Source organism: Bacillus rossius, chromosome 1 (genome assembly GCF_032445375.1).
Source record: "Bacillus rossius redtenbacheri isolate Brsri chromosome 1, Brsri_v3, whole genome shotgun sequence".
NCBI classification, from domain to species: Eukaryota; Metazoa; Arthropoda; class Insecta; order Phasmatodea; family Bacillidae; genus Bacillus; species Bacillus rossius.
Window position 1 is genome coordinate 149,326,427 of NC_086330.1, and position 18,689 is coordinate 149,345,115.

Sequence of the window (18,689 nt, forward strand, 5' to 3'; positions counted from 1 at the left end):
TTTAACTAAAGTAAGGTTATATAATTTGAAGGAAATTCTAGAGCCTTTAGTCATATTAAAAGGGGATCTTTAAAATTGTTATTAAATACCAACCAAAAATATTTTTTAAGTCAAGTAAACTTCAAGAACAGAGTTATCACAAAGTAGAAAATAAAAAAAGCTCACGATGCGTAAAGTTACTCATTAACTTCGAAGGCCGACCTATTTTTTTCCATATGAAGATAGTGTCAGGAGCTTTGTGAGATAATTGGTAAAACTGGTTTAGGAACTTCACCGACCTCGCTTGACATTTAAAGACGCGCCTCGCTTTAAAACGCGGTCGAACACTTTTAAGGCCGCGGGACCCTCGTCGCTTTCAGTAGAGACCTGACGGCGTAAGGTAAGCCTGGGAATTATTTCCCCAAACCTAATTCAAACTAAAGTAATCCTGCACCTGCACCTGAGTGATTATAATTTAGTACGAATGGCAACAGTTCGCACATCAACAGAAACATCAAAGATGGCTATTTCTATGTTGTGCTCTTTTTTCCCCCAAAGATGATTAATTTAATGAACTTCAATGTTTACTTTCAGAAACATTCACCGTTCTCGATGAAATTTTTGTGTTTAGTTCAAATATGTTTTAATGAACATTTTAATTACTAATTTATGTTTATATTAAAGGTATGCCTTCAATTACCTATTAATTTGAACAACACCAGAGATAAGTAATTTAAAAGCATGAACAAAATTCCATTTAATGTTAATTTCACATTGCTATTTGTTGTTTGGCCTATAAATTTATTTTCATTTTGTTTTTCTGTCAGTAATTATTTCTAAATTCATTTATGGACAACAGATTTTCTGTGTTGCATATTTAAATGATCGTTTTTCATATTATCTGCAAATAATTAAACTTGTTAGAAAGTAGTGTAACGGTGCAATGGTAAGACGCTGCAATCGGCATCCCTGAGTATCAGCGTTGAAATGCTAGTTTGGCCACTGTTATTTCGGTTCCTTTGACCTTGTTGACATCATTACGTTGAGATAGAGACGTAACAAATAAGCAAAAACCTTGTTTGGGTAGCCCTCAGTTCACAGGGATGAAAGCCACAACCACAACTCGAACAGTTCCGAAGTTTACCGGAAAAAAGGGTAAGGTTAGGTTAGGTTAGGTCAGTGTTATAAATAATAATTGATTGTTTTTTTCGGGCTGGTAGGTTAGGTTAGTTTAGCGTTATTTAAATTACTCTATGACCCTTAAATATATAAATCCTTGCAACATGGTGATATTTCACGAACGATCGACAAATTTCGGAGGACTTCGGAACTGTTCGGTTGTGGCTCTCATCCCTGTGAACAGTGGCCATCTCCACCTTGTTATATTTTGTCTGTTGTTTGATAAACGACACTGAGTTACACATACATACTTTCCCGAATTCGGGAAACAACTCTTTCTTCTCTATTTGCCTGTAGTTTTCTATTGTAAAAATTGAAATTCAACCACCAAATTTTTTTAAAGTCTACGTTAACTAGGAAAATAATATGAAGTGAACTAAAGGGTCCGGTGTAAATAAACTTACTGCGCATCATTAACTCCCTTTTTTATCATTCAATCACTTTCTTCAATGTACTTTAGGAATACTGCAGCATAAAAAGTAAACTTCACTCATTATCTTAACAATTGCAGTGTTTGCTCTACTTCAAATTAACTTTTCATGTACAAATAAATTCCTAACACAGGGATTTCATATTATTCAGCTTTTCTTTATTTTCAGTTAGTCACTTTTTTATTTTTGTTTGCAGATAGATATGTTACGCAATTTTGCGTTATAATAAAATTACGTCCAGTCGGTGGATTGTAAAATATTTCGATATTATATTTACTGCATTGCTACGGTGACAATATTTTCTCAATAACAGCAACGTGATGGTGTTTAGGGCTTTGGAACATAAACAAACTCAGGAAAAATATATCTTTGGTACCTATATTACACTGCTTTATAACTACGTTGTTTGCTCTTATAGTATAATAAGGGTATTTTGTGATTTTACTTCGTTTTATCATTCAAGAACATTTACGAAAATATTGAAATTCAAATTATGTAAAACCATAAATTTTTCATAACCAGATTTTAGAGTTTTAAACATAAACTAAAATGTTTGCACGCAAAACACTTTATTACACAAAAATAAAAATAAATATATTTCACAGAAATGAATTGTATGGTATAGTTTGAATAATTTTACAGATGTGGCTATACCGCATTGCGCGTAATCCCTCAATTAGTTACTCCGGTACGAATGTTCTCGAGGCGCTCTGAGCGCTTGTAGTCGCCGTGTGAAGTAACGAATGCCTGGCCCTGTATGCTAGTTACTCTTGGCGAGCTTCTCTGATTATATTGGGTTTGTCGCACTGTCCAGCTGTCCAGCTGTCTCTGCTGGCCGGTCCGGCCTGGAGAGGAGATGGGAATTAAGTGGTCGCCCCTCCTCCTTTTCCCCACGCGACCAGGGACAAGTTTTCAGGGGGGGGGGGTAGGTAGCACCCGCCCCTTCTGCTGTCGCTCGTTGGAAATTGCTCATGGCTTACTAGAGCGTATGCAAGCTGTTCTTATTGAGACGTAGTAGATATGTATTATAGTAAATTATCAATTGTAAAGTTATTAAAAAATAAAATTATATGTTAAAACTTAAATATTAGATATAATCAGACTCTAGCTAATTTCAAACACAGGCTGAAAAAAAACATATTTGGAACACCTACTTACGATGATCACTTCGCGGCTTACCGTCTTCTTATATCTGTGTGTTAATGTGTGAGCGACTGGTTTTAATGTAGTACTGACTATTATTTAGTATTGGCAAAGGGGGATTTTTTTAAGTGTTGATTAATTTCTAGCGTGTGTATGCCTATGATTAATTTTAATTTACTTTTAATTTAGCGTTGTGGTTAAATTTTGTAATAGTTACCTTGTATCTTTGAAAATGAACTTAAAACTTAATTCTGTTTTCTATCTTATTAATTATTGTATCTTATATTATGTTATTGTTTTCCTTATTCTTTTAGTTTCAATGTATGATGTAATAGCAAAAAAATTGTTTCAATGTAAGAAATGCATATAACCTTATTTTGCCACCAATAAAGACGATAATAATTATAATATGATACGTTGTTTACCATTTAAATTGTACTTTTTTTACGTTTCCAATATTCATACCAGAAGATCTGACGGGAAGGTGGTTGAGATACTATAACCATGTATCAATCCATAGAGCCCTCTCGAGGGAGAATATGGTCTTGCGCTTTCCATCTTGAGAGAACTATTTCATGTCCTCTGACAAATCACACATGCAGTATCTTTGAACAACAATAAATTGAGTTATAGATAGTATCTAATTAACATTATTTAATTTAGTGTAACCTAAGGACACTTGAGACCATGACCAGCACAAAAAAAATTTGAAAGATATTAGTATTTTTAATTGGCTTTTAGAGAAATAGATAAAGAGTAAATTTAGTTACCAAACTATAAAGTAAAATTACAGCTAAATATTTTCACAAATGGAAAAAATATATATATTTGAACAAGTCTGATGCTATTTAAAGTTCTTACGAGCATGGATCATGTTTTAAGTATCCTTGGTATACAATAATCTCTTATACTTATGACTCAATTTTATTGCTGCAGAGTGATCAACACACTAATCTCGCTATTTTGCGCTCTGTAAGATGAACGAATCGAAAATGCGAGAGCGTGAAGCTGTGACGAAAACGCGTGATTTAAACAGTACCAGAGAGCGTGATCTCGGGAAATTCTTAGTAAAATTGACTTCGAAAAGAGGTTCTGGAAAACAAAAATTGCTTCTTTGGGGAATCTAGCCCGCGTTCTCCTTACCACCAAGATTCTCAGCGTGCTTTGCGCGGACATTCAACCGCTCGGCCATAGGGCGGGGAGGGGGAATTATTATAGTAAATAACTGAATGCTGAGGCCATTTGTGGCGGCCTCAGTCGTCTTGATTTTTATTATAACTTTTATGGTGCGTAAAGGTTGTTTTAAGATGAGTAAATTGTTTTATAATATTATTTATAGTATTATACTAGTTAATGGTGTATGTAAATTATTTATTTGTTGTTTTGTTGAACGCTTATTATTCTTATTCGGTAGTGGCAACCGCTAGAAATAACCAGAACGATCGAGCGGAGTGAGGGGTGGCAGTAGAGGAGGGGGTGACGTCAGCTGACGTGAGAGGTGAGGCGGCGGTCAGCTGTTTTTGGTCAGTTAGTGTGTGTTGACCGCGGGCCGCGGAACTATCCGGCAGAGACGAGAATTGGCTTTTCAGCGATGAGCTACGAGTGTGACGTTACGTGATTAATATTGAAGATGACGGTAATGCCACGACACCCTCGGCGAAGTAACACCAGTCGTGGTGTATGAGAATGCGATATCGTGGGCCTAGTGCACTGGTCATCAATGTAGCGCGATGCTACAGGCGCTACAAGGTGAGCGGGGTTTACATCCGATCCCGCCGCACACCGACTACAGAGGTATGCCTCTAGAACAAGTAAGTGTGAGAACTGGATTAGTTACTTTTGGTTCCGCTGGTTTGACTTGCGGGCAACGTGTTTAAAACAGAGTGCGGCGATGGAAATTACTGGTAGAACTATCTAGACGTCACTATTTCGTTTTTCCACCCTCCCCTCCTCCGTAATAGACTTTATAGGACTTTGGTTTATTTTAAGTATAGTGTAAGAGTGTTTGTATGCGAATGTCACCAACGTACATTAAATTTAATTATAGCAATTGAAATGGTATCACGAATTGGATTTATAGGTTGCTTTCCTTTTTTACCGTACTTAATGCTGGTCATTTTATTTCTGGTAATTCATTATATATATGTTAACTATCACAATAAGTTTAGCAGGGCTGTCGGTCAATTTAGTACGTTAATGATTGCTTTTGCGCACTGGTCAAATTTTAAGCCAGTCCATGCGCGTCTATTTAAGTTAATTTTACTACACTTTCATTATCAATATGTCGGTAGAGACGCGTATACGGGACTGGCGTGGCGGGTGCGGACGTGTTCAACTACCCCGGTATAAAGGGGGTTGGCCACAATGCTCACAGTGCAGTATGGAGTTCTGCTCCAGAATGCTTCGTCACTGTGACGTTTATAAATGACGAGTTCAACTGAGCGGATGGGTCTCGTCAAGGAGGACCATAAATTGCCAGACTTTACCATGTAACCATGTGGCGGATATATAGAAACACTCACTGTTTGCATTGCGCTTGATTTAGCCATTTGGGCGTAAAGAGGTATATACAGAATTAAGTTACAGATAAATTCAACAGGAATCATGCATTTTTCTGGGATAAAACGTAGTCTGTATGATGCTCCAGCCCATAAATTATTTCTATGCAAAACAAATCATGTCGATCCGTTGCTCCGTTTCTACGTGAAATAACGACATACCAACAAACACACCTTCACATTCCAAATATTAGTAGGGTTTTCAGTAACTAATTTGAAAATTTATGAATAAAAGTCACCAAAGTGAACAAATAAAATTATGTGTTTGTAAAAATAGGCAATGACACTAGATATGGATGGTACAGTACGTAATTAATTAAAACTAACACTGTTATGATGCATAAATATCCATAGTTGTATTAAAATTATTTTGTTTTCTAATCAAATATTAATGATACTTAAAAAATTTTTTTTGCGTTATTGAATTTATTGCAATATTTAGAAGAATCGAAGTTCGTTACATATTGCATAATTGTTACGAAAGGAAATATTACAGAGTTTTATAATAAGCATTACAAAATATGGATATAGGTAAAAATAAAATATTTATGATTGTGAGTGTTAAAAAAAATTATCCAGTTTAATTTTAGAAGTAACGTTTTTCAAATACACTGCATATAATAAAAAAAATAATGACAAAATTAACTTAGCGCATTTGAAGGAAAACAAAGAACACTTCAGGAACTTTTGAAAATCATGTATGTAGCCTCTCCTGCCACAAACCAACCTCCCTTTTTAGCTGCAGTTCCATTTCCAAACACGAAGCTACAGTTTTGCTTCGGGCAGTTAAACGCAGACATGACAAATACGACTCCTTGAAGATTATAGCGAGCTCCGAGCCTCTGAAGTACTGACCCGCTGTTCGTGAATGGGCGTGTCATGCTGAAGACCAAGTTCAAGTGCTTAAATTTCATTAATATTGTACGAGTGATTTTCAAGAAATATTAAAAAATAAATATTAGTTAGGGTTTTGAACTATTTATTAATGACAAAATAACCAGATTATTAATGCGACAAATTTAGACTTAACAAACCCTCCAGACTTGTTTAACCACTTTCAAAATCAACGTTTAAAAAAATTTACTGCATGTAACGCATATTATTCAACAGATATACTGCCAGATTCACAAATCATTAAGTTGGTAGAAAGTACTTCAACGAATTAGACTCCAAAAAGAACTGACCACTTAAACACACTATATTTATAAATTTATAAACATAAAAACATCTCAGTGCCAAAATGTTTTTTTTTTTTTTAATCGTTTCCTTTTTTCGAGTAAAGTTGTCAAGAAACAATAGGCGGATATAAGTTCATCCGACGTTTTCTTATAGTTAAAATACGATACATTAAATGATTAAAAAAAAGCCAGAAACTTGAGTTACTGAATTGTTTTTTTCTTATTTTCCATCAAACCTGTTTTTTTTGTACTTATATTACTTTGTCCTGCAGTGCTTTATTTAAAATTGTGAAAATCGGAAAGTTTCAAGTGATCAGCACATGCGTGTAAGCTATTAGCCTCGCTGCAATGTTGAATTTGCCATTTGTTCATTTTGAATAGATTTTAAGTGGCAATTTTGAGCCCGGAAACTCACGCGAACTCACCGAGTGAGTCACGCAGTTAGAGTGAGAGAATGGACCCTGAGAGCGCGCGCTGCGCGCTGATTGGACACAACACTGGTTCTGGTCATATGAAGGCAGCATTCGGCTTACCCCCAGAAAGGGTAAAGCTTCCCAGAGAGGGGAGTTGGTTCCAGAACGTTTTGGTTACTCGTCGAGCGAGTATATTTATTGACATATAGATGCATATCGATGTTTACCACGTCGTTCTAGATTGAGTAGTCAGTTGCCGAAGAAGGCTGGCTGTTGTACTGCTCGGAAGAAGTCGCCATTGCTCTTTGTCTTCATCAGAACACGCCAGCAGCTCGGAAAGTTTGCCACACCAGCCTGTGGGCGTGTCATCTGACGAAGTCCTACCAGGGGGTCGCTGGTTCGAGTCTGACTGTCGAGACTGGAGCAGCAGGGCCCGATTCGGCGAGCGAAGGTTGATCACCGCCAACGTGTCGTGATGATCCTGACGGTTACGTCCACCACACGCGTCAGCCACTCGCCGAGCCAGTGCTACTCGCTGCCCGAGTTCAACCAGCAGGGAACCAAGAATGGAAAGCTCGGCTCAGGAGAGCCGCGAGGTCACTCGCGGGGCGAGTGGAAGAAGGCGAGCGACGGCGGGTTCGCGATTGGCGGTCGTCTGTGTTGAGCACCAATAAGGCGCCACGATGCTGGACGAGCAGGGGACGAGTGTGCTACGAGTTCTTCGACTGCGGTTGGGCGAGTCGCTAACATCAAATGAGCCACGTCGATAATGCGAGTAGAAAGCCAGCTTGTAAACCAGAACCACTTGCTGGGGTTTAGTATTCAGCGAGTGAGTGAAGTTAGTTAATGTTTATTAGGACAGAGCTTAGATCTAAAAACCAAGCAATTAACAAGGCATTAACTGGTATTTTAAGATGAATGATTTGTTAACATAAACTTCGCGTCCAGTCCTTTAAATGATTAGTTTGCTGAAGAATCGCAAGTTGATGACTACAGACTTGGATATTTTATTTAAAAGACAAACAGCGTTGTCAGTATTCTAACTATAAATTATGTTCTATGATAACACTTTGGAATCCAGCGCAGGTTTTAAAGATGGAATTCAGGTTATTAAAAATTTTGTTTTGATTATATGAGTGCTTGATTAGCATATGTTTACTAGCCTTTCGTTTGGTGTTTGTTTTATTTTATGCCAAGTAGCGAGTCAGCTTGGAAGCAATCAGTGGAAGAGTTGATAAGAAACGGTATTCTACTCTCGTCATATACCTTTGGTTGTGATGAATAATGTTTGTTTAAAAAAAAACTCGTTACTGGTCATTTGCCCTTTGATTTCCTTAAGACGTTATAACATAGGGTTTTCAATAAAGTTTTAAAAAACCATATGAACAACTGAATTTAATTTTCTTTTTCACAGGAAGTATATTTGCAGCCGTCAACGAGAAAAAATGGATTTAATTTTCACCATCATTACAATATTGGCTGTCGCATCTTCGGCGGTAAGTTTTGATACACAGAACGCTCAAGGGACCCTTCTTCACGCGTCACTAGACGTCACTGTTATACATTTCATTAGAAAATATAATAATATTTCTAGAACCAATAATAAATAATATTTCAGTGGTTACACGCATGTTTTTAACAAAAGGGCCAGCTTACGAATGACTTTTGAAACATCAAATTTTGTCAGTTGTTTTGTAAAGCTTAGCAAACAATCAATAGCAGTATGCATGGTTCATTTAACATAAATGTAAAATCTAAACCTTTTATGTAATTAAGTGCGTGCAATCGTGCAAATATTTATAAAGTTTACAAAGATTACCAGGTATAAAACTTTACCAATTCTGTACCACCGACTAGCTGGTGATTTATTGCCACACTTTAATTAAGCAGTTACATATTCTTTGGACATACGCCATTGTAGTTTTGCACTTTGTCATGGACACAGAAATGGGGCGTGTCTAAAGAATTGAATAAAATTCCCCATTGCAAGAATAACTTAAAAAAATATTTTTTACTGAATAAAGTTCGTGAGCACCAGTGGTTTGTTAAAACTTATAAATTATGGTCACAATAAAGAAATAAAAAGTCAAAATTTGTCTTTATGAGCCTTCTTGAAATAAAATTTAACTTGATATTTTATATTTTTGTAATAACTTTCATTACATATTTCTGTTTTCCTACATACTATGTCACAGTTTTACTTAATACACATAAGTCAAATCATCTTCTTTAATATTTTCCAAACTCACACACATATATTTTTCCAAAGGCCTCAACTTCTATAAACTTAGCACTAGAATAGAGAGAAACCTAAATAATTTAACCCACATCAAACTAAAAATAAATGGATACTGAACCTTAATTTTCACATATATTAAAAATTGTCCTGACAATACTCATAATCTATTTCAAAATTCGTGTAATGAATAAGAATCGATACAGTGCTGAATGTTAATATTGTAATACTTTTTAATTTAACACTGGTGTGTAAGTATTAAGTTTAAAACATTCATTTTATTAACATTTAATTTTAACATGCATGGGGAACAGATAATTTTTTTTTTTACTTTACAGGTCTCGGATATAGCATCGACAGCAAAATCTGAACTCACCACTTGCAACTCAAAATACCAAGCTAATATGAGTACGTATTCTTACTAAAATAAGGGATGATTATCAATAAGCTAAGAACTTAGGATGTATCATGATTGCCACACAAACAAAATGAAGATAAAATGCCTCATAAATTTAAGAAATTTCAAAATGTGATATGTGCTCATATTTTATCTTTTAGTAAATGGTTTATTCGCTATTCCATAGTGTGAATTAGTATGTTACAGAAAAATCTTTATGTGCTCAAAGTGTAAGGCATGCTTATATTCTGAAATAATTTATCATATAGTATCATATCTCGTTTAAGAAATGTACAAATGTTTTGCTTATTTTCTTTTATTCAGCTTAGTCATTTCGCTGGCGTATTTTCGTATTTTCTTACGGAAAATAAGGCTTAGTAATTAGTTACATGATAGCAATTACTGGGATTTGTAACTGTATAATTAAAGACGGTTACTGTACCTAGACTTCCTTACTTATATTATTTTGTAGATGCATGTTAACACTGGTGTGATCTAAATGTTTTTTTAAGAATCGGCAAATATATCAGCGGTATTACAATTTTAGCATATATAATGGGAGAAATCTTCCATTTCTACGTTTGAGTTTAGTGGGTATACCTTCTGTCATATGAATACCTACCTTTTTTAAAAAACTTATTTTATCAAACTAGTTTATATATATATATATATATTGTATTGCAAATATTTACCAAGTGATGGCTTTTTTACTTCCAACTTACTTCTCGTATATAAAAAACCTACCAACTCTACTACCTATCAGGTCATACTGATCAGTCCTACAATGAAGAATGCTGTTACATTAAGCAGAAAATATATATACTTCTTGGCATGTTATGTTAGTTTTTACTCAATGTGCTTCCATGCTTTGTGTGTGATTGACCAGATGTGATCCGAAACATAATGTAGGCAGATTTTTTTTTAGTACTTTAAAGAAAAACCTTATATGTTAATTCATTCGAGGAATCTAGTTTTCAAATTTTAGCAAGCTGGCTTTGTAAAGCTAACCTCACGCCTACGCGCAGAATTCAGGGTAATTATTAAAGCCAAGGTTTCCCTACTAATTAGTACAGCAATCTTCGCGTTATTTTATCTCGCAAAGGTAGTTCAGTATCACTTTGCTTTGCTTGAAGCGTAAAAACTTTGTGTGTTTAAAATATCTTTGCTACATCCAAAAATTACCTAGGTGTTTAAAATGTATTATAAGCTAAGTTCGATTTTATAATGAAATTCTATAAAATGGACACAGTTAACAAAATCAGGAAACAATTATATAATTTCCTACTTTGAAAGAAAAATATCAGTTCTTACCTACTTTGAAAATGAGTCAATATAGAGAAATAAATACTTTACAAATACTTTATAAAATAAATACTTTCAAACTGGATATACATCTCCACCTAGATAAGACTGAAGATTAAAATGACATTTTTTTTAAAAATATCGATGATATATAGTAGAACCTTGTGTGGAGTTGTTGCCGCGGGAAAGCGACACACCACACTTGCGGGCAGCCAGTGTAGTCGCCGGCAGTAACCCGCGCGACGTGAGGGCGGCCGGCACTAGCTGCATCTCTCCCCCGGAGAACGTCTCCGAGGAGATGGAGCACTAACGTGGCAGTTCGACATCGCCATCTCCTTGTTCCTCGTTGCTTGAAATGTGTCGAGTTACTCATGTCAGGGATCTGAGGGCAGGGAGGCGAAACAATATACCTAAGTCTATAACTGTATCATATCGTTAAATTTCTAAACCTTATATTATAATTTAATGAAATACCGGAAGTTAAAAGTGACTGGCTGGTACAAATATTTTTTCACATGATTGTTTGGAGTTTAATAATAAATTAATTTAATAATAAATTCTGGGAAACATGAGCTACTACGACTGTAATAATATTGTTAATTGACACTATTTTATTACATTCAAAACACTCTCGATGTGTACTCTCTACCTTAAAGAAGGAAATTTTTTAATATTAAATCATTAAAAACTATTTAAATCACAAAAACTGTTTAAACCATGATTACATTCTTTTTTATTCCTAACTCCGCCCTTGAAGTCTGCAGAGCGTTAGTTTTGAAAACCACATCAGCAAAAAATGGAAAAATAGTTATGTATGTAGTGATTGTTTTACCACACTTGCTCATTACCACTCAAATTTATTTATTTTTGAAAAATATTTCTCTTACAATAAAATAACAAATAAACTTATAAATAATTAATGTTGAAAATTAGACAAAATTAATTTTATAAGTCGAAGAATGTATTCCGCATGAATAAACCCAATATAGAGAATATATAAAAGCATTAACCAAATGTGTTGCAAAGTCGATTTCATTTACTAAGTTTGTGTTCATCCAAGAAATTAACCCCAGTAAAGAAAATATTCGTTGCTACACAAGCTAAGTAATACCAGATTTTTAGCTCTCTTTTTAATATGGACGAGATATTTGCATAATTGCTTGTAAAATAACTTTATGGAGTATATAAATGTATAAACTCAAGGTATTACTTATGTTTGACACATTAATGGCAGTTTAGAACAGTACAAAAATTAGTGGAATTCCCCGGTAGAATACATATATTTAATTAAAATTTTAAATATCTCAAGTAAATTTAAAAACAGATAACATGCTCTTTAATCTAAGACTTTCATCTTAAGATATCAGTTCCAAGTGAGTTTGATCAATTTAGTAAGACTTCTAGCATTAAAGTTTAATGTTTTCTCCACAGACACTTTTAAATAATTCTCACACATTAGTTTTCTTTTTCTATGTATACATGTCAGATGTTCCAGCAGAATTTGTCTGTGAACTGTGAAAGTATTCATCTGATGCTGGGCAGCGGTGATACATTGATTTTCTGAGGGAAATAAGAAAAAACGTTGAAGCGAAGGGCTTGATGCCAAGGGGCGAAGGAATATTGCTCGTTACAAAGGAGAAGGTAAAACATGTATGCTTGACTGATTTTATTCTGCTCGCTCCCGGTCGAGCGACTTTGTAAATAAGAGAGACGCTCGCTTCAGCCAACACTTTGGTGACTTCCCGGGTTGGCTGTGGATACATCAACCACGTAAATGGCAAAAAAAAAAAAACTGTTTGTTGCGCCAACTTCTCCACCACTACCCTCTGATGTGGTTAAAATGTGCTCGGGCAAAAAAAAAACTTACTTTCTTATCATCCAAGGGACGGGCCAACTTATTTGAGACGGGGTGCGGAGACCGACTGCTTTAACCCGACAAACCCTCAAGCAAAGGTTATGCCACATCTGAAGGGCGTATAGTGGTTTTGGAATAAAACTGTCAGAAATGACATCAATTAATTTATTTAGGGAGTAGGGAAATTGGTGGGATGTAGTTTGACATCAATTGGTTACTACATTATTTAAGCTTATTGAACCAATGCTGAAGTTTATAAATAAAAAAAAGACCTTTTACAAATGTTGAAATATATCATATTTAAAAAAACCGCGTATAAAATGAATGATTTCATTGCAAAAACATGAAAAATGATGGCCACAGTTAGTAGATCCCCATAAGGAATTCATAATGTGCGTATATGTATATGTCCTATGATATTAATGATTACCAATCTCAGTGCCTCACATTCGTAATATTTTCTGGGGCTAACACAGAGCCAGCACAGTCACAGAGCTTTACAACATAGAACATAAGTTGAAACACATCGTTGTATTACAATATCCGGATTCGGCCTACAATCATTCTAAACGTGGCACACATTTATCTAGGCACGTTGTGAATTCCTGCTCAATACTAGTACATTCACCGTGCCTTTCAGAACTTCCAGTGTTACAGTGGGCGATAAGTTGCGCGATTATATCTTCACTTGAGTACATTCCGGCAGTCTACCCGATATACAACTATAAATATGATCACCAAACTATTCATAGCTGATAACCATACAGTAAAATACTGTTAGGTATTAGAAAACAGGTTCGGAAAGGATCGCCCAATTAATAAATTGTAGTTTTATTTATCGTATATGTAAACAGTAACTATAAAAATGCAATTATTAAAATATCTATCCACAAATGGAATTAACTATGTACAAACTGGAGCACAGCTAGACCGTGGTTTTCTCTCCTGTTCGTCTCTCACCACGCACCTCTGTCCCAAAAGACTGCTGCGCCGTGACACCGTCCCCCGAAGCTCTGATCCTCGCTGATCCGATCTGCACACATGTAGCCCGTCGCTCGTCGCCCGCTATCACTCGCCAAGTGGTCAACTACCCTCTACTCTCCGCTGCTCTCGTGGGTCATCCACCCCGTTTATATACCTATCAGCTCGACTCTGTGAATGTACTGTAGCTTTACGAAGTGTCGCGTCATCAGAATCCCCAACTTAACACTCGAAGCTCCAAGAAAAAAGGCGTCCAGATTAGGCCACTTCAAGCAGACGGGGCTCTGGAAACATACCGAACCCTCGAGGGAGGTAGAGAGGCGTCGCGCTAATCGGCTTATCTCAGAGGGGTGGGCGCCTCTCGCAGTCTGGTGTCAGCCGGCGGGCAAGCCTCGTTGCCAGCGCGTAGTAATAACACTTTGGTGGCCACGAAGGCTGGTATTATTATTTTACTTGAAAAATGTTTTAAATACATAGTTGTTAATATTTAGTAACAAATTTTTACGGCAGATTTATTGCCTGATTATTTTACATAAATCTATATTGGTATTTTTTGTATTTTATCTGTCAGACAGTGCAAGAAATCAAGCACAGACACCACAGAATGTCATTGTGTGCAAACGGAAAAGTAGGGTTTGAAAGTATTAATAATTAAAAAATTATACCATTGAAAGTAAACAATGAGTGAAAATAATATATAACATAGCTCTTTCAATCAACCCAACATTCAATTAGAAAAAAAAGTTGTGCAATTAGTGGCAATCCTTAGGCTGTAATATTAAATATTGTTTTTTTTTTTCACTATGGTTTAATTTTACTTATCTATGCACAGGATTAGTTGCAATATATTTAGTTAGATTTCAAAGAAAGTCATTATCATAGTGAGACTTCAAGAAACTTTATATTCAGTATTTCGTTTCGTGGTCCCTTGAAACCAAAACTATCGTCAACTCAAAGGTTTATAGATATATAAATAATTAAAGTTATGTTATGTATGGTATATATACTCTTCATGTTGCCGTGATTTTGTGCAAGTTACTTCCAGACTGATATTCAAAATAAAGAGATCGAAATTCCTGGTCTAAATTGGTAATGGGAAAAATCTAACCAATGGAATGGGAAATATTCTTTTAAAAAACTGAAAATTTCTTTTAAGTCCTTTGATAAGACTTACATTGCATTTACTTTAAGTTATTTTACATTCTAATAGTAATACCAAAAACATTTGTTAAAACAATTTTTAATACGACTAAGAGTTACTGCCAGGGGAAGGGGAAACATTGAGTTGAAGGACAAAAATGTTCACAGCTCTCTAAGGAGACGCAGTAGGCATTTAGTCCGTTCACATTTAGTGCTGTCACGATAATTAAGTGTTAATTTCTTCTGTGCAAGTGGTTCTGTGCATGTTGCAGAGATCTCCGGCTCAGACCTGCCTGCGATACTGAACGAGGCTGTTGCCACCGACACGTCAGACTCCCAGAAAGTGGTGAGAAACTCTTCCACGTGTCCGTCCCCCGTGATAGTGTTCTCGCCGCGCTGACGCGAGCTGCCTGGTGCCCGCGGAGCGCGCGCTGGCTGGAAGGCGCACGGAACATGCGGTGACAAGCGTCAACAAGCGACCCGCACCGACTGCGCACGAATGCGATCCAATCTTTTGATGTTCTCAAAAGTATTACATTTAAATTCTACGGTGTACGAAACAGTTTTGATCTAAATTGATTGTCTAGTGTAACTAATATGTTTAAATTTTATAATGATTAATACTATGTCGATCAAAATAGCTTTGCAAGTCTCGCTACGCAAGTAAATCATAATTTATTTGGTTACGAGTAACTTTTAAATCTGTGTGTTTTTTCAAAAATATTTATTTAAGTAATGTGGTTTAATGGTTAGTATTGATATAAATTAAATGCTTCGAGTAACTTATATAATTTATTGAATAATGTTTAATACTATGTTGTTCAAAATATATTCGTAAATAACATTTTTGGCCAATATTTAAAGATAAAGATGGTTATTACGGATCATCTTTGGATGATACTGTAGTACAATAACTTTATGAATCAGTTATGTATAAGTTAACGTAAGCTATGTAAGCGCCTTAGAAGCGTCTTTTTGCAACTTAATTACAAAACATCGTGATTTCTCTGCTATCTCTAAATTTATATGAATGTTTTATACATAAAAACCTTTCTAAATGATTGTGCCGTTTGGCAGAAGTAAGTGAACAAAGAGACGTACGTGGATATCGAATTGTTTTATATTATTTAGAGATGAAGAGATATGACCACCACTTCTCAAATGGCCCGAGTTTCATAGCAAAAACAAAACATTCGCTGCAATACGTTGATATATGATTTAAATATGCACTGCGTCATGTCCCACGGTCTTGCACAGTCATATAGTAAAGGCCGAACTACTGCAGACCTGAACGTCATAGTTCGATGGAAACACGGTGCGCAGCAAGATACGAGGGCTATTCCTAAAGTAACCTCCGTTCGATTTACTACATATCTACTTCACGTTTCAATTAAATCGCCATTCAGTTCCAAGCACTTTTCGCAACGCTCTACAAGTTTCTTTAACCCATCTGCATAGAAGTTCACTGCCTGGGAATTAAACCTCTTGAAATTTGTAATTTTATCATTTTTGCTGTAATTGTTGACCCATGTTTCATTAAATCAATCAAAATGAGGCCATTTTGGTCCCAAAAAAAAAAGTAGCCATCATTTTTCGACTCGAGTACGGAGATTACTTAAATGTTTTCGGAGATGTTTATTAGGCGCCTGTATGTAGGCTTCACGCTTTGCGTATGGCCAAGGCGTTCATTCTATTTCAAGGAGGCGAACTTCTATGCAGAGGGATTAAAGAAACGGTACAGCGTTACGGAAATTGTTTGAAACTGAATGGTGATTATGTGTCAATGTGAAGTATGTATGTTGTAAACTAAAACTGTCAATAAAATCTTTTTCTCACGAGTTTGTTTTCTAATGGCACAATGGAGCTTACTGTATATATCTCGTAGTAGGAAACCTGCGGAGCTTATAGCCTACAGTTCACAGTGAAGAAAGCCACGACTACTACCCGAACAGTTTTGAAGTTTACCGAAGTAAAAGTCTTGGTTAAGTTCGGTCAGTGTAATGAATAATAGTTATATTTTTCCGGGAGGGTAGCTTAGGTAAGGTTATGTTAGGTTAGGTTATCGTAATTAAAAAGAAATGTTGGTTAAGTTATGTAAGGGTTATTTAAAATACTCGACGACCGTTAAAATATTTAAATATTCCACAGGTGATCGGCAATCGAAGAAGTTCGGAACCTTTCGAAGTGGCTCTAATCCCTGTGAACTTTAGGCTTCTCCTACGGAACCAAAAAAGGGCCGACTTGACACGACCCGGTTGCCTAAACATAGACTAATCTAAAACATTAACAATTGTAATGACACCGATGCGAGTATCCAGTGTACCGCTCGTAAACATATTTAACAATTACTCAATGCTTAAGGAGCTTTACAACCTTCTTTGCCACACCTCAGCGGTCCATAAACTACCACTTCCGTCCCGCTTAACGCAGATACTATAGAACAATACCGGACAATCGGCTAGTTTAGCGGTGAATCCTGGAAACCACGGAAACTGGCGCTGCCTCTCGAGAGTTGTTTTGAAGAATTGCGGGAAATTCAATTTTAAAATTGCCTCTTGTGATATTTTATTTTGCTGTATGCGTTTTAAAAGCATTCTTCAGACTTGTACAATTATGATATGTATTGTGTTACGCAAAGTAATGCTGCTGTTCTACTTTGTAAACAATTTATTGCTCCTAGCAAATTTATTAAATTAATTTCACCAGAACAATTCACTCTGTTATATATATATATATATATATATATATATATATATATATATATATAATTTTGCTTTCACAACTGAAAAAGTTTAAAGTTACAATAATATAATATCAGTTAAAACAAATTAATACGATTTACTGAACATTTCTTACTACAGTGATAGCAATTTCAAAATAAAACTGTAAAAAATTATTTAGATCTTCTGTTTTTACTTTAACACAATTTTGAGACTTCAGGATATGCGATAAAATAAATTATTGACAGATTAACTTCAGGAAGAATTCTCCCAAGATTCTTAATTATTTAGACTTTTATAGTATTTGCTTACCTCTCACGCTTCTCACAATGGTGCTAACAGATCATAAGACTTTTGGTCCGCACTATACAGTATGAATGTATGCACTTGCGGTGTGAAACTCAAACTGTGACGTTATTAAGAGGAAATAGCCAAATATTAAACCACGTCTTGCTGTGCGATTCAAGAATTACATGTTATGTCTTTTCAGGGCAACGATCTTAGCTTTGGACACTCGTGGAGGTAAACATTCGTGGATTAGTGGTAGTTCACAGAGTAAACAAAATGAAAATTCCTCAAGACGGTTACAGAATGAAGTATGTTGGTAGATATTTAAAATGCAGCAAAATATAAATATGGTTTACATAATTTACGCCCTGCCAAGCCTACAATTTTGGTGAACTCAAAATTTCCATCATAGCAAAAAGTGAAATAGAAAATTTCAAGATGATGCATCACGTCTTTACTCCATGAAACCTACCTCTGTATTTTATTTTACCTCGTTTTTATTAACTCGCTTTCTGGTCTATTTGTTCGTCTGTTCGGTACAAATTATCAAATTGATTTTAAACTAACTTCCCATAAATCATCACACTTGGACATATATATCGACTGCATTGAAATGTAATGAGATTCCAGCATCGAAGAAACACCACCAATTTACAGTAATACAAGAAGAAAATGATGACAAGTCTCATAAGAAGAGTTAAGAAGGATCTGATCTTCCTACGAAATTCTCTGATTGATTTTCTGTTAATCGGGCTGAAGGTTTAAATAATATTACTGGAAACCATGACAGCAATAACAGATTTTAAGAAAATTAGAACAATATAGAATAATTTGAAGCTACCAAGACAGAAAATTGAGATGATTTACTGAGGCCAAAATGATGGAAACG

The 18,689-nt window shown here is 35.5% G+C and overlaps 1 protein-coding gene across 1 annotated transcript in view; it reads left to right on the forward strand.

Moving 5' to 3' along the window:
- The first annotated feature begins 302 nt into the window (after positions 1-302).
- Positions 303-18,689, forward strand: part of LOC134546272 (uncharacterized) — a 30,873-nt gene continuing 12,486 nt past the window's right edge. Inside the window, exons 1-4 of the mRNA XM_063388980.1 lie at positions 303-379; positions 8,296-8,377; positions 9,456-9,525; positions 15,065-15,138. Of these exons, the coding sequence (XP_063245050.1) occupies positions 8,327-8,377; positions 9,456-9,525; positions 15,065-15,138 (195 nt within the window). The 5' untranslated portion in view covers positions 303-379; positions 8,296-8,326. The remainder of the gene's footprint in view (positions 380-8,295; positions 8,378-9,455; positions 9,526-15,064; positions 15,139-18,689) is intronic.